The sequence below is a fragment of the Lithohypha guttulata genome (assembly GCF_036872675.1).
Source record: "Lithohypha guttulata strain CCFEE 5908 chromosome Unknown scaffold_1, whole genome shotgun sequence".
Classification (NCBI taxonomy): Eukaryota; Fungi; Ascomycota; class Eurotiomycetes; order Chaetothyriales; family Trichomeriaceae; genus Lithohypha; species Lithohypha guttulata.
This window is the reverse complement of record NW_027042750.1, coordinates 4646749-4661636: the sequence shown is the minus strand read 5'-3', so window position 1 is coordinate 4661636 and position 14888 is coordinate 4646749. Positions and strand designations below refer to the sequence as shown.

The 14888-nt window shown below is 48.8% G+C and overlaps 4 protein-coding genes across 4 annotated transcripts; 1 reads left to right on the top strand and 3 right to left on the bottom strand.

Moving 5' to 3' along the window:
* Positions 1-189: 189 nt before the first annotated feature.
* Positions 190-2975, bottom strand: PHM7_1 (phosphate metabolism protein 7; the record flags this gene model as incomplete). The annotated part of the gene is made up of 3 exons (XM_064896090.1): positions 190-2662; positions 2712-2887; positions 2943-2975. 3 exons carry the CDS (start codon positions 2973-2975, stop codon positions 190-192), a joined length of 2682 nt encoding a protein of 893 aa, XP_064758777.1.
* Positions 2976-4413: 1438 nt separating this feature from the next.
* RTG2_1 (retrograde regulation protein 2) lies at positions 4414-6489 on the bottom strand (the record flags this gene model as incomplete). Its single annotated transcript, XM_064896089.1, has 1 exon — positions 4414-6489. One exon carries the CDS (start codon positions 6487-6489, stop codon positions 4414-4416), a length of 2076 nt encoding a protein of 691 aa, XP_064758776.1.
* A 2888-nt stretch (positions 6490-9377) lies between these two features.
* LTR64_001709 (uncharacterized protein) lies at positions 9378-11654 on the bottom strand (the record flags this gene model as incomplete). Its single annotated transcript, XM_064896088.1, has 2 exons — positions 9378-10993; positions 11048-11654. 2 exons carry the CDS (start codon positions 11652-11654, stop codon positions 9378-9380), a joined length of 2223 nt encoding a protein of 740 aa, XP_064758775.1.
* A 976-nt stretch (positions 11655-12630) lies between these two features.
* LTR64_001708 (uncharacterized protein) lies at positions 12631-14613 on the top strand (the record flags this gene model as incomplete). The annotated part of the gene is made up of 1 exon (XM_064896087.1): positions 12631-14613. One exon carries the CDS (start codon positions 12631-12633, stop codon positions 14611-14613), a length of 1983 nt encoding a protein of 660 aa, XP_064758774.1.
* Between the last annotated feature and the right edge of the window lie 275 nt (positions 14614-14888).

The following is a 14888-nucleotide window of genomic DNA, read 5'->3' as shown; positions in this document are numbered from 1 at the left end:
GCGCAGTAGCTCATTCTCTGCTTGATTACATATATTAACAACACTAAGACATATTGAATTCGCTCAAACAATAGTGTAACTCCAACTCCAGCAGCAATTCCCGGGGGTATTCATGCAATGAGTTCGCTATCAGCCTCAACTCCTTTACGCGTTTACACTTTCTCAAGTAACGACAGTAAAGACTTTTCTTCAACCTCTGATCTCGTCTCCTCGAGCTTGAGCACCAGAGCCTTGAGCAGCAGTTGTGGTAGTCTTTTCGTTCAACATAGTCCTGACTTTGCGCACATGTTCTGGATTCCAGTGCAACTTGTTCTTCTCATCGAACCAAGCGTTTTCATCAGAGCTGCGGACGCCGTGAGAAGTATTTTGCTGTACAAGCATACTTGAAACGCCGCAGGAATCTTTGGCAAGCCAGATGAAAGGCTCATCAGCAGCGATGGCTGGGTTGTAATATGCATCATGGTACTCGTAGTCAATGATAGGCAACTCGAACTTGATGTTCTTGTTGGGTGCATAGAAATGGCTGTCAATGTATGGCCTGATGCGAGCAGTGAGCTTGTTGCCTGTGTTGCCTTCTGGGAGCTTATCCTTATGGGCTTCAACGTCGACACCACCGGCCGTGGTACCGGTAACATTACTCTCCTGTCTTTGATCCCGGACTTGGGCTGGATGTGCTCCGTTGGCGCCAAACTTCTCCTCTGAGACATCATAATCGTAAGCATCGTCAGACACGAGGTCAAGAGGTAATCCCTCCTCAAGTGGACTGATGGCACGTCCGAAGATGAATTGAACAACGACAACAACTACCAGGAAGATGATCATCAAGACCAGTGGTCCAGTTCCGGCGGCCGATTTCGACGCGCCAATGGCGAAAAGGCCGATCAGGCAAAGCGAAGAAAGGTAGACACCCCACATAAGCTGTTTCAAAGCCTTGGCGTATGCCTCACCCTTCATGTCGACCTTGTTGCCGAGCACATAAAGCCACTTCCATCGGAAGGCGAGATAAAGAAAGGTGAACCCGATGGTTGAGAATCCGAGCACCAGAGGTGCAATACACGAGTAGGAGATGGCGATGACACCCAAGTTGGTCCATTTTGGGTACTCAGATCCCCAGCCCAGGCCAGCGAGACTGACCCATCGGTTGTACATCTTGCGAGGCGTGTTGTCCAGGAACTTGCCGAGTAGGACGAACAAGATCAAGACGACAACGTTGAGTATCTGCGCTGCTGCCTGAGCGAGGCCGTACAGAATGAAATAGGAGATATAAAAGTTGGAGGCCTTAGGTAGATTCTCCGCCAACAGAGTAGGAGCAGAAGTAGGATCATTTATGATTTGGGTCGTGACAGCTGCGGCACCGGAGAGAAACGTGGTCATTAGGAAAACCTGAATGACCTGGAAGGCGAAGTACCAAGTCTGAGTCTTCAACTCGACGGCCGACAATGTTGGCTCGCCTGCCAATTTGGCAAGGAGACGGCAGATGATGGGCACCAGGAGAATGCAGACTGCCAGGACGATTGTTGGTAGAAGACCAGTGATGACACCAAGAATGACGCTTGGCACTTGATTGATGAAGCTGAGGAAAGGAACTCTGTTGGTCAAGTAGTTGATGTTGGTAAGAGAGGCGACGAAAGCGATGATCGGAGTCCAGAAGATGATGATTAGAGTGACAATGGCTGTAGCAACGAGCATCTTGGTCTTTCGCATTGCATATGTAGTCTTTAGGTTCTTCCAAATGATCTCATCTGGCTGAACATCGATGTAGCGAGGTTCCATTGACTTCTTCACGCTCTTCGCAGCGAGTTGGAAAGCTCGTTGAGCAGCAGCCTGGCTGGTGAATTCGACGAAGGCGGCAGAAACAGCCTGGGCAGCTCCAGAAGTGTGAGCTCGTTGTTCGCTAGCAATCTTAGTGTTCATCTTGGGTAATTCCTCTTGAGCCCAGGAGATGGTATCAACTTTCTTGCCAATCAACGGTTTCAGTTTGTGGGTAGGCCGCTTCTTGCTGTCGATCCAGTGGGCAGGATCACGTCGTTCGCTCTGACTACCAGGATTTTTCTTTTCTGACTTGAGTCGGTTCTTGTTGGCCAACTTTGTAAGTTTGACCTCAGCACCTTCCAGCTTCAGTGCAGCCTTGGTTCGGTCTTCTACCATCTCTTCAAGGTCCTTGCAGTCGGTGGCTAGCCATACATTCCGAACATGACGACCAAGAGCTGCTCGAAGAGCCTCAACGGACTGGCTCTCTTTGGGAATGCTCATGAATAGGACAGTGCGTGAGGTTAACCTGGTAGCTCTCACTGAGTTGAGGAAGTATGCTTGTCTCAAACCAACAAAGTACATCCGCTCTCGAATAACGACTGCGGTGACGAGACCTAGAAAGATCCAGGCAACAAGACAGTGGGCATAGTAGCGGTTGACGTTCAGAACATTACTGAAACTCAACATATCGAGTTGTTGTTGACCACCACCTCCGGTAGCATTGACTGGAAACAAGATGGGCCATGTTATGAGGCAGCCAGCAAGACTGATGAAGATGAGCATTTTGAAAAACCGCAGGAAGAGATATCCATCGAGGGAATTGCGTTCGAGCACATGATGGTCAGGTAGTCCCTTGAAATCGAAGATTGCACCGAAGAAGCCTCTGTTATTGAGAGGAGTTCGTCGCTTCCTAAGAAAAAAGTCAGTCGAAGCATTCTATCAGTATTGAGTGAACATACTCGTCCCAGAGGATAAGGTCCGAAGATCGTGGCTCGTAAACTTTGGTGTAGCGTCTTCGCAGGATGAGGAATATGGTGAGAGAGATGGCAGCAAGTATGATGACTGGCACCAAAGTGGAAATGATACCAGACAATGAATTCGAGCCTTGACCACGATTGCTTCCATTTTGTGCGGCCTGGAGATGTGGTTAGCAGAGGTTTCTTTGACGGAAAGGATTAGATGTCGCTTACCTGTCGCCTCAGCAAATGCATGCCGGCGTCCATTTCGACTAGGCTGCTTGCTGCAACACCAAAAACAGCAATATGCAAGAAAATACACAGTACAAAGACAACACAAGACTATAATATTTATTTTGTGTGTAGACGGATTGACGTTATAGACTGATCATGTCGATTAGAGTTGACGAGTGAAGGAATTCCAAGGTTGATGTGCCTATGACGCCACATGCGTCTGCACGTTTCCTGCTGCAGGTGCGGCTCTCTGTTTATGCTTTCCCATTTTCGAGATTCGATATGACGATGGTCAATCTTAAGCACGACTAGCGTCTACGTTTACTGGTAGCAAGCGCGACTGCGGGAATGTTTCTGCTCCACTTTGTCGGCTGGGTGACTGATTGATTTGCTTGGCTTTCCTCAGAACTTGCAATTATGGGGAATGGCTACAGCAGCCACAACCAAGATCGTCGTGAAACATTGAGCCAGGTTTGCCTGGACGATGGCCAACATCTGTGGCTTGATGTGGCACAAAGGGGTTGAACAGATAGTTTGTGGTTTTGTGTGACCAATATTTTAGGGTTATTAGTTTCGGTGGCTATGCTTATTTGTCTTCATGCTATTATATCTTCGATGTGTGAATCTTGAGACCAGTGGCACGATCGGTTCCTCCTATGAAAGGTGTCTTGGCAACTCTCCTTAACTTTCGATCTGATCCATCGACCCAAAGCTCACAGTCCAGTGCTTGCAGGGCGGCACGGCGGCTTCATAAATGCGAGCAAGGCCGGAGAAACTCTTTCGCAATAATTGTATGGAGGTTCTGATATGAGTGTTGACTTTGTCACACAGCACATCATACAGGTAAGCCGTCTGTGAAGCCGCTGATCCGGCACCCGCAGCATGCAACATGAAGAAGAAAAAGTCTGTTGTCTTCACTGCTCCAATCGGTCGAACCCTATATCATGCCTGGCATGTCCACCCCACCGTGGTTGGTAACACCTGCCGGCATGCACAGCTTATGTACAATGGCCGACAAAATCGACAGCAAGCCCACGATAGCCAAACTGCAGGTGACCGTGAAAACTTCATACCATCTACCAGGATGTTTCGAGTTTGCGACAATCTCACGTGTGGCAGCGACAACATTCGTGTATTCTTCCTTACTCTTGTCCTAAGGTTATCGGTTAGACTTGTGTCGCATCCGAGTCTGCTGTGAAATGTGTACACTAACTCTTGTTTGGTTCAGCAGATATCCTGCTTCCTCCAGATTGCTGCTTGGCTTCATCCTGAACAATTTACGAGTTGGGCGTAGAACTTTTCCAATGTTCATGTGTATGTTCTGTCAATCTAGAATACGATGACATGTTCTGGAATGCCAACCACATTGTCACTACCCTAAAGCACGGACTCGAAACAACCAAATGCCCCACACTCTGATACCTTACAATCGACTGACTGAACAAAGACCCTGTTTTTACAGTATATCACGTTACACGGCAGTCGCACGCCCGCTGTCCTTAGCCGAAGGATATTCAACCTTGACCTCGACCTTGACTTTCATACCCCAGCCCAGGTCGTTGTCATCATCCTCCTGTCCCTGCTCCTCAACCTCGTCATCTGTGCTAGACCAGTCATCATCAGCAGCCGTCAGCTTCTCCTTATGGTAACGATTCGTCTTCACCCAATTCTTCTTCTTGCCCACTTTCTTGATCTTCTTGATATACTCCTCCAGGGACTCTTTCACCTTCATAGGATCGTCCTTGTTGGATTCTCGCATTCGTAACCTGAATGTCAGACGAATACCAGGCTTCCTACCGTCCTTACCCAGATCCTCTGCGAAGCATGCCTGGAGTTTCAGATGTGGTTTCTTGTGGTGTGGTCTGTGCAATCCGTTTGTCTTTGCAACTGGGTCAACCCCTTCGCCTTCATCGTCACTGTCGAAACCTTCAAGATCGTCCTCGCCGCCAGCAGGGTAAATTCTGCCAAGTACAAGCGCAACTGCACCAAGGTAATTGATCCACCAAATTTCGGCAGGGGTAAGCAGCCGCCGCATCGCTTCTCGATAGTTATAGTCGCGAGGAGGCAGATCGCCTTTGTATCGGGCGTCGAGTAGTAGAGCCATTATTGCTCGGTTGCGATGCGAAGTGCCGTGCGTGTCAGCCAACACTCCTGAAGACGTCGTGTACAAAGCTGCAGCTGAAGAGAGTTCTTTGCTCATGTCGGCGTGAACGTAGATCATATTGGCAAAGCCATGCAGGATGTGAATCGACAGTGAATCTGGTATGTGCTTCTTTGACTCGAAAGATGGGATCTCAGCCCAACCATCTTCAATCTCTTCGAGAGCAAGTATAGCATTGCGAGATGGCTTCTGCTTCGGCAGAGAGTCGTAGAATAAATTAGCAAGCTTTGGTGCAAGAGGTCGTGCGTATGGAGCTGTAGCAACCTCAATCGGTGCTTGTGTTCGAATCTCCGGAGGCAGGTCCTTGAACAATATACCTTCTCTGACACCACCTTGACAGAAATTGGCCTCCTTGATGCCGTGAGGTATGACTTCTGCCAGCACGCTCACCAGAAAGGCGACTGCAGGAACCTGAGCTCTTCTTCTATCCGACACCCTGAATATCCGATCAGCTTCTCTGGCAGCCTTCTTTAACCTCCTGACATCGGTGAAGTCCTTTCTTCTCGCCACGAAACCGTTGATGATACTGAGAGGATAAGCTCGCTTGTGCTTCTGTGCCATGTATAGTAAAATGTAACCCCAACCTCGGAATCCTCCACCAGACAAAAACAGTGTAAAGCCACCTTCACGCTCTGCCTTCTTGACAAGCTCGTCAGGAACTTCTAGACCATAGTAGGCACGGTGGAAATTGTCCTTCATCTCCTTTCGTAGAGCTTCTTTGGCGGCTTCGGCCTCTTCCGGCGACTTGGCTTTCTTCTCAATGAGCTGGAGTCTTTGCGTCAAAGCGGCGGCACCATAAGGGAAACTAAAGGCACCTTTAGGGCTCGTTTCCATGTGTCCATCGGTAGTGATCATCCATGTAATCTGGGTACTACCACCACCTAGATCCATGACCAGTCCGTCCACGTCGGAAGCACTGCTGGCTATTCCCCATGCTCCTGTTTGACCTTCTCCAGCCTGGGATAAAATTTCGACGTTAAGACCAGTCTCTTTAGCGACCCGACCGACGAACTCCTCGCCGTTCAGAGCCTTGCGAGTCGCTTCGGTTGCTATGATACGGATATTCTCGAACGGGACACCAAAGTCAGAGCAGAAGATCTCGAAGCGCAAGAAAGCTCCGATGACAGACATCTGTACATCTTCGGGAATTGGGATCTGATTCCCATCGTCGTCATATTGAGCTTCGTACAGAGAGATGCCAAGGCGATAGCTGTAGAGAGTAGGCAGGATACGTGCTGTTGACGAGGAAAGGTCTGTGATGGAGAAACGAATACCATTGCTGCCCATATCAACAATGCCATGGAGATTTCGATTGAAGATTCGTGAAGTTGATGATACTTCATTCCGCCTGTGCGACAGGTCGGGGGCTTGTGGTCCGCCGCCCATAATTATGCGATGTAGTCGTTAATGAACCCTCAACGGGCAAGGTTATCTGTGCCGGTGTGAGAAGGTTCGAAAGCTGTTCTGCAAAGCGGCTCGTACAAAACAGTGGGTAGAGAAGTGCGTGTGCTCTTCGCGAATACGAGTTGGACTGATTCTCCTGTCTTTAGAGAACTTGAATCACAAGATAGAGGACCTTGTTGTGAGCCTGGTTTACCAAAGCTAACATTAGGCGCTATGGACACTAACATTGGCATGGCAAATCAACGAAGCATCACAGTTCCACGCGTCCCAGCTGCGTCAACCAGGTGACTACGTCACATCAATTGTCCGGAAATGGTTGGACTTGGCATCTCGAATCAGTATACAGCTCTCCTATTCAACAAAGCATTTGACGGCACAGTGTGCCAACAGAGAAGGTGGTTTGCCGATAACGATGGTACCTACTTCGGCGACGAATGTTTGTCGTTGTCTCAGAATCAGTCCTTAAGATGCTGTAAAGTCTGGAAAGCTCTTAAGTCTAGAAGTGTCTATTTTATACCCTGATTCGAGCCTGCTACTATTTACCCTGTTCGACCCAGTGGTCAGTTCGACCTATTAATTTATCAAGGCTCTAGTTGCTTTCGAGTTTGAGCTGAGTGCTCACACGAAGTTGGTACTTATTCATCGCTAAGCAGCTGGCCTGGCTCACCGACTACCACTTCAAACTGCAACATTGGACTGTACGGAGTCTCTTAGTGGCCAAGCTGATGAGGCTAATGTCCTCGCTGCCACCGATACGTCAGGCCTTACATTCGAATTTATCATCCGTCACTATCAGCTGTGTTGGCACTGTTCTCGTCCTTTGCTTCAACATGGTCAGTACCAGTCGAATCCGCTCCCTCAAGGGCATCAATAAACCTATCGATACTAGTCCCTTGGACTTTGCCCTGATCGTCTGTGGAAAATCATTTGCCTATGATCCGACAACCCTTTCCTCATCAAGACGGAATCTAATGCATATCTCTCGTCCTCGATCATTTCGATGATGTCGACGCGGTCCTCTCAAGCCCATATGCTCCAATCTGCTTTCGAAGGTCTCAGACCAATTTGCCAATTTACCGACACGCCTTGCAATATACTCTTGAGAGGTGAAGTAGCATCACGAATGTGTAAGCACCAAAGGCAAACTTTTCCGGCACGATCTTCTATCACTTTGTTATGGGCTCCTTTTAGGATTTCTAGAAGCGAGAGTTGAGCATCCCTTAACCCCAATAAGAACAATACGGTATTTTCGAGCCTGTAAGCAAAATCTGCGGTCTGCTTGCCAAGCCAAATATTTCCAAGATTGGGAAATCGCCATTTCATTTCCTGGAACAGAAGTTTGTCTTTGAATGTGTGACCGATTGACCACATGCCTGCGTAGCGGATTTCGGTTATGGCTGACTCGAACAAGGATCTTGAAATTCCAGGTAGCAGAATCCAGATCAAGTCCCCTTTCCAGGTACCGAAGCGTGACGACAGGAGCGCATGCTTCGCTTCAGGGTACACTTGCCTACAAACGAGCAAGGGATTGGCGGTACTCTGACTAGAAATTCGAATATCGTGTCCCTCGCACACAGTGAAAGGCTCTGGGCAGTAGTGCTTAAGGACCAGGCCCTGTATTTCGAGAGGCGGCTTGAGGAATCTGAACGGTTCAGTCGAAGAAGTGGTGGCTGTCTCGTGCGTCGGCTGCACCTGGTCTTGATATGCCATCAACAAGACTACCTGTTCGTGGTGCTAAACGTGGATATGGATCTTGTAACGGTCAGCTTGGAACGGGTTGCCTACAGTAGTGTTCGCATTCCTTACCGTGATCATACATCCTTGATGGCAATAGAGCGCAACTAACCAGCAAGGGCAAGTTATTAGAAATGTGAAAAGTTATGAAAGAAAAATTATGGTGGAAGTATGCTAACGCTACCAGTATTGCACGTGAAGGTGGCAGGTACGGCCCGTTAATGAATGAATACTTCATTCGCTTCAAGTTGTGTCAAGTAAGTGATAGACCTTTCGCTACGTGTGCTACCTTGCAACCTACTGGTGGACTGCGCTGACTAGAAGTTCACCTGCATTTCAGTCTGTAACGAGAGGATAGATCGTGTTTCAGCTATCATTTTGATTGTTTGGTTATCGATTAACATCGAGCAATGCCATCTTATGGTTGGAGTCTCTAGGTAGGTACTTTACAGCCTGAGCCTCGAACGAAACGAACGCTCAGAATGCATAGAGTGAGCTATGACCACTCTGAAAACATCCGTGCCCCAACACATTCGCAACCGGGTCTACCACTGTTTTCGCTTTGTCATATTCCCTAAATCCCAAAACTGCATTCCTCAATTCATCATGCCGCAAACAACCTCACTCCACGCCCAAGTCTCATAAAAGAATTAGAGCGCTTATCTTCAGAACTCCCAAACACGAGCTCCTGCGCAAAAGCAATCCTCCTTGTCTAAAGCCTGTCGCAGCCATGCAGCTCGATTACGTGGCCCTGGCCATCATATGCAGCTTCGCCGTATTGTCCATCATAATGTTTATCATCTTTCGTAAACAGTCCAAAAAGTCAGAGCATCCAGAAGCAACAGTTTCGAATGCCTCGAACCCAACTTTGCTTCAGCATGCACCTCCAGACAGTCAGAGCGCGTACTCGGTCAGCATGTTGAGTCTGATAAAGACAGGATCACCTGATCCGAACAATCATGGGACGGCAGAGGAGGAAAAGCTGGCAGAAGAAGAGCGGAAGTTTAAGAGGAGGCTGTTCTTCGAGGATAGTGCGGACGACAGTGGTGTCGCAGGGAAGTGTGGCAGTCAAGCTGTATGAAGAGTGTCAGGAGTCAACCGAAATATGTGATTGATATCTTTCCACGACTCAGTCTCTACGTGGGAACCTCATTTATCTTTGGAGCTCTATCTGTGAGCCACCCTCGAGCTTTGGTCAGGTCATTGTGCTCTTCCTCGAGCGCTTTTGTACACCAAGCAAGCTCATACGCACCTTCGGCGGTCACCATCTCAGCCATAGCCCTTCTTGACTGAGCCGCTTCGTCCACACAAAAGCTCAATCCGGTATGATCACCGCTTGCTAGACGATCCAAGACCGGCTTGACCTTCGGCAGGGCATCCTTTGCTGTCACAACTCGATCCTCACCAGTCGAATTCTTGTGGCCAGTCTTACACCATTGAACATTGTGACACCATGGCTTGCCACAGCCCGACATGAGTTGTTGCAATAGCCTTCGCTCGACTCTTCGCCGAAGCATTTTACCCTCAGGATCGTGGGTGGTAACGTACAACGGGCCGAAGCACTCAGTGCACAAGCCAAACTGCTCTTTAGCGATTCTTCCTTCATCACCAGGCTTAATTGTCCTTCCGCAGACTACATTCGAGCATAAACGCGGAGCGATCTTCCCAATTCGGTCGCGGTCATGCAGGCGGAGATGAGTGTGCATATCTCTAAGCCGCACAATGCGATTGCAGATGTGACATTCCGTCGTGCGGGCACCATCAGCATACTCATGCGGAGTCATACCTGACATCAGCACTTCTGGGTCAGTGAAAGACGGGTCTTCTGGACTTTGCTGAGGTACTATCAAGTGACAGAATGGGCAAAGAATCTCCTTGGCAGGACAGGTCGAGGTGCGGTGCTGCGCCAGGATGGGAACGTTGAAGGCTTCGAAGTCGCAATTTGAACATTGGAGTATTGAGGATGGGTGTAAGAGTGTATCGTGTTTGGTTTGAGACAAGAGGCCGTCACCGTAAGCATCGTCGTGGGGACAGTGCCAGTGTGACTTCCATGATTCTGAACTTTTAAGGAATACATTGTGGCATTTCGGACAGGAAATGTTGTTTCGATAACAGAACGCTTCGTGAAGTGCCAAAGTCCTCTTAGGAACGTGTTGTCTGCAGTTTTTGCAAATAACTTCATCGGTATCCAGCTGCGCAGGTGTATTTTGTGGGTCACGCTGACCATTGTCGTCTCTTGCCATAGATACTGTAACAGTAAATGGCAAAGGCTTCTGGTCGACGATGTTATCAGCTTTCCAAGCGTGTATAGATATGTTGATATGTTCTGCCTCTTCCACCTCGACATTCGTGTGACTAATTTTCAGTCTCTTAGCAGGGCGACTGCTCAGGTCGGCAAAAACATGCTCGTCAATTCTTGGTTTCGACCGAAGATGGCTCGAGAAAGGATTTGCAAGGATATCGATATCATCTGTTTCGGCTGTGGTAGTCCGAATCTCTAAATCTGACTTCTTGTCCCACTGCTTGAGCTCAAAATCGACGTATTCTCCTGGCAAGACCTGTCCATGTATTTCCTGACCAACAGAAAGAGCACCACCAGCAGAGCTACCAGTGGCAGTTCCGGGGGCTTTCTTTGCTTTAGCCAACCTCTTATCTAAAGTCTCTCGTGCCTGCTCTTCATTCATCGGCTCAATGTCGACCTCGAGATCTGTGTCCACCACACAGATTGCTTCTCCTTCGGGGTCAACCTTATCTACCAGAAACCGAAATCTTTCATTACGACTTGCTGACACAGTCAACAGCTCACCAGTAGTCAAGGTTGTGAAATTATCTCGTAGGTAGCGCTCAAGCAAGCTCTTCCAATCTTCAGGGTCGTAACCTGATTCCAATGGTCGCAGCTTGACATAGGTTCCTTTCGGAAGACTGCGATGTGTGATGGAGATCGTCGGGATTTTCGATACGACTGTATCGGTCGTGTCGACGTCTGGCTGAGGAGTATTACTCCTCGTGGTCTGTGTTGAGTCATTTCTGATGCCCAGTGCTTCCTGTAGCATTGAGCTGAGCCCAATTTCTCCCTCTTCAGAGCTAAACTCTCGAATTCCGGCATACACTGCACGACCGTTCTGTGGATTGACAAGTCTGAAAGTCAGGGGGTGAGGCAACTGTTGTTGTCTATCTGCGAAAGCATCACGGGCTTGCCGCTCTGCAGCAAACGAGTATTGGTTGAAGGGATTGAAGGACGAGGTATAGTTTCGAGAGCCATTGCCTTCTATGGAGACAATTGGTGCGGCGGCGAGCAGCCCTTCAAGAGCGGATTGCGGTAGAACAATCTTATCACCTTGGAGACGCTTTATTACCGAGGATTCGGGTGCGACATGTAGGCGCGCTGACCACTTCAATGATTCGGCAGTCATGGTGGATGCAAGAATGAACAAGGAGTAACCACAGCAGACGTTGCTGTCCTGTTGCTTCGAACCTTTGAGAATTCATCCATTTTGTTTGAAGCGACTGGAGTGAAACGCGTCTCAGGCAACGAAAGATGACATCGTTTATTCTGGAAGCTGCGACTGATAGATAATCTTTGTGCACGTGACCTGGCGTGCTTTCCAGATATGCCGGGGCTACTCGTCCTCATCGAAAAGCTTCACTATGGGACAGCGACTTTTTGTTGGAACCTCTCGAGGTCGATTCACGTGATGGCGACACGTCTTCGCACTGCTTACTCAGACAGAGTGTCAAGACAGTCCTCGAGGACGTGGTGTAAAGAATTCACTGTTCAGTATTCTGGAACTGATCGGACTGTTTTCAGCCTCAAAGCCCTCGGCCCGATTTGCCTGACGGGACTGACATCCACGTTCAAGATTGGAGACGTTCAATCAGTAGTGCCAGATCCTTTACTCCACCCACCTCCGCGCCGAATAATTGCGGAGGCACAGCATTGGGTCTCGAATTCAGCTCTAATGAGCCAGTAGTGCAGAACGTGCTACATGAAAAGATATGGGATGGTCAGATCAGCGTGCGCCAGAGTGCAATGTCTTGGGTTAAGGAAAGTGTCGAACGATCACGAACCCTATCCTTGAAGTACTGTCCTCGAGTATAAATCAATGGATGAGCCCTCATCTCAAAATTTGACCGAGATTGCCTTGAGCTTAAAAGAGCGAAGCGAATCACAAAGAGCCCCAGGACACTGGCCTTCTGACGCCACGGTGCATGGCCATGCTTGCGTGGGGTAGAAAGTCGCAAGCTCTTTATTTCGCTATACAGTTTTCTGCAACTATTTGCAACCATGTTGCTACGTCTTAGAGCCTGTTTGTTTCTGTACCTGGAGATCATCGCGACTTCCTATCGTCCTCCTTGAGCTTTGTCGCTACTGTTTCCACCAAACACAGTATGTCGAGCTTATCCATTGATCAACAAGCTCGTGCCGCTGAAGCATACATCCTGCAAGAGCTTAGGAAGACCGAAGATGGAATATCTGTGCTAAAGGACAAGGAATTCCAAACAAGGTTGGACACCAACTTCATCACCATATTCGCCATCTTCGCCGAACTATATGGCTACAGACACGACTGCCTCGACCAGCTGGTCGACCTGATATTGATGTGCGGGAAGAGTTGGCAAGCTAGAGATTCAGAGCTACGAATAATCGACAGGCAGAGAGAGCTCGATCCAGAGTGGTACATGTCCAATCAGATGCTGGGAGGTGTCTGCTATGTCGATAGATATGCGAAGAATCTACAAGGTATCAAGGACAAAATTCCATACTTTAAAGAGCTGGGTCTAACATATTTACATCTAATGCCCTTGTTTCTGTCTCCGAAACCTCTCAATGATGGTGGCTATGCTGTCTCCAGCTATCGCGAGGTTGATCCTGATTTGGGTACTATGGACGACTTGAGAGAAGTGGCAGCAGAGCTGCGCAAAGCAGGTATAAGCCTCGTCATTGACTTGGTCTTCAACCATACATCGAGTGAACACCAATGGGCTCGGAAAGCTGTGGCAGGAGACTCAGAGCATTCAGGCATGTACTGGATCTTCCCTGATCGCAACGTCCCGTCTGCGTTCGAGCGCAGCACTCGTGAGATCTTTCCAGATGACCACCCAGGCTCGTTCATACAACTACCAGATGGTCGTTATGTTTGGTCTACCTTCTATCACTTCCAGTGGGACCTGAACTATTCCAACCCAGCTGTATTCCGTGCAATGGCTGCAGAAATGCTCTACCTTGCCAACATAGGAGTAGACTTCTTTCGTATGGACGCAGTGGCATTCATGTGGAAGCGCATGAACACGGACTGTGAGAACCTTCCCGAAGTACACAAACTCCTTCGTGCATTCAATGCATTATGCCGTATCGCAGCCCCTTCTGTCCTTTTCAAATCCGAAGCTATCGTTCATCCAGATCATGTCATCTCCTACATCGACCGCTACGAGTGCCAACTCTCCTATAATCCACTGCAAATGGCCCTGAGCTGGGAAGCACTAGCGACACGCGATGCCAGTATGCTTGCTCAGGCCATTGAAAGAAGACACAATATCCCACGAGGTTGCGCATGGGTCAATTACGTCCGCTCCCACGATGATATAGGATGGACCTTCAGTGACGAGGACGCTCTCGAACTTGGAAAGCACGGTCTCAACCACCGCAAGTTTCTCAATGCCTTCTTCGTGAACCGTCATCCAGGCTCCTTCGCCAGAGGCGTCCCCTTTCAGGATAACCCACGTACTGGGGACTGTCGAATATCTGGTACCACCGCTTCCCTTGCTGGCCTCGAATCAGGTAACGAAGGTGCACTAGACCGTATATTACTCAGCTTCAGCATTGCCATGTCTACTGGTGGCATACCGTTGATCTATCTTGGCGATGAGGTCGGCCAACTAAACGATTACAGCTACCTCAATGATACCTCGAAAATGGACGATAGCCGATGGGTCAATCGCCCCTTCTACCCCGAATCGAATTACGCTCAACGACACGACCCAGACACATTACCAGGCAAAGTCTTCGCAGGAATCAAACGCCTAATTCACTTACGCAAAACCACAGACGAACTCAGTGGAGGACGCGCGATAGGCTTCTTCACTGGCAACCCAGCCATCCTAGGCTACCAGAGGCCAGGCTCAGGCGGAGCAGCCATAGCAGCAAACGGCCGCCGATCAAGCTTGACAGGTGGTCAGACAGGAGGTCTCATGAACAGCATGGTTCTCTGCCTATGCAATTTCAGTGACGAGTTTGAATGGATTGGAAGAGATAGGTTCTTGGGTATGCCTGAGAGTGTGGTTGACCTTATCACAGGGTATGAGATTAACCTACACCACGCAGGAATACACATGAAGCCGCATCAATACATCTGGCTGAAATGGACGTGGTGAGGATCACGTTCTGCGAAAATAGCGTGTAGCATTACTGCACCTCATCATTTTGCCGTAACAATTTTATTCCGACTCTGCAAATGATGCTCATCGTGACCACGTCTGATAATCGTACACCATCAATTGATTACCTTTACCATCGTGCCACACGAGGCCTGCGCCTTGCTACGATTTTATTCCTTCTAGTCTACAAATGCTGAATACAAGCACCTGATAAGCTTAGCTGCTCCAACCCAGGACCCCCTTCACTGCAGTACATGCTCTTCACGAAAGCA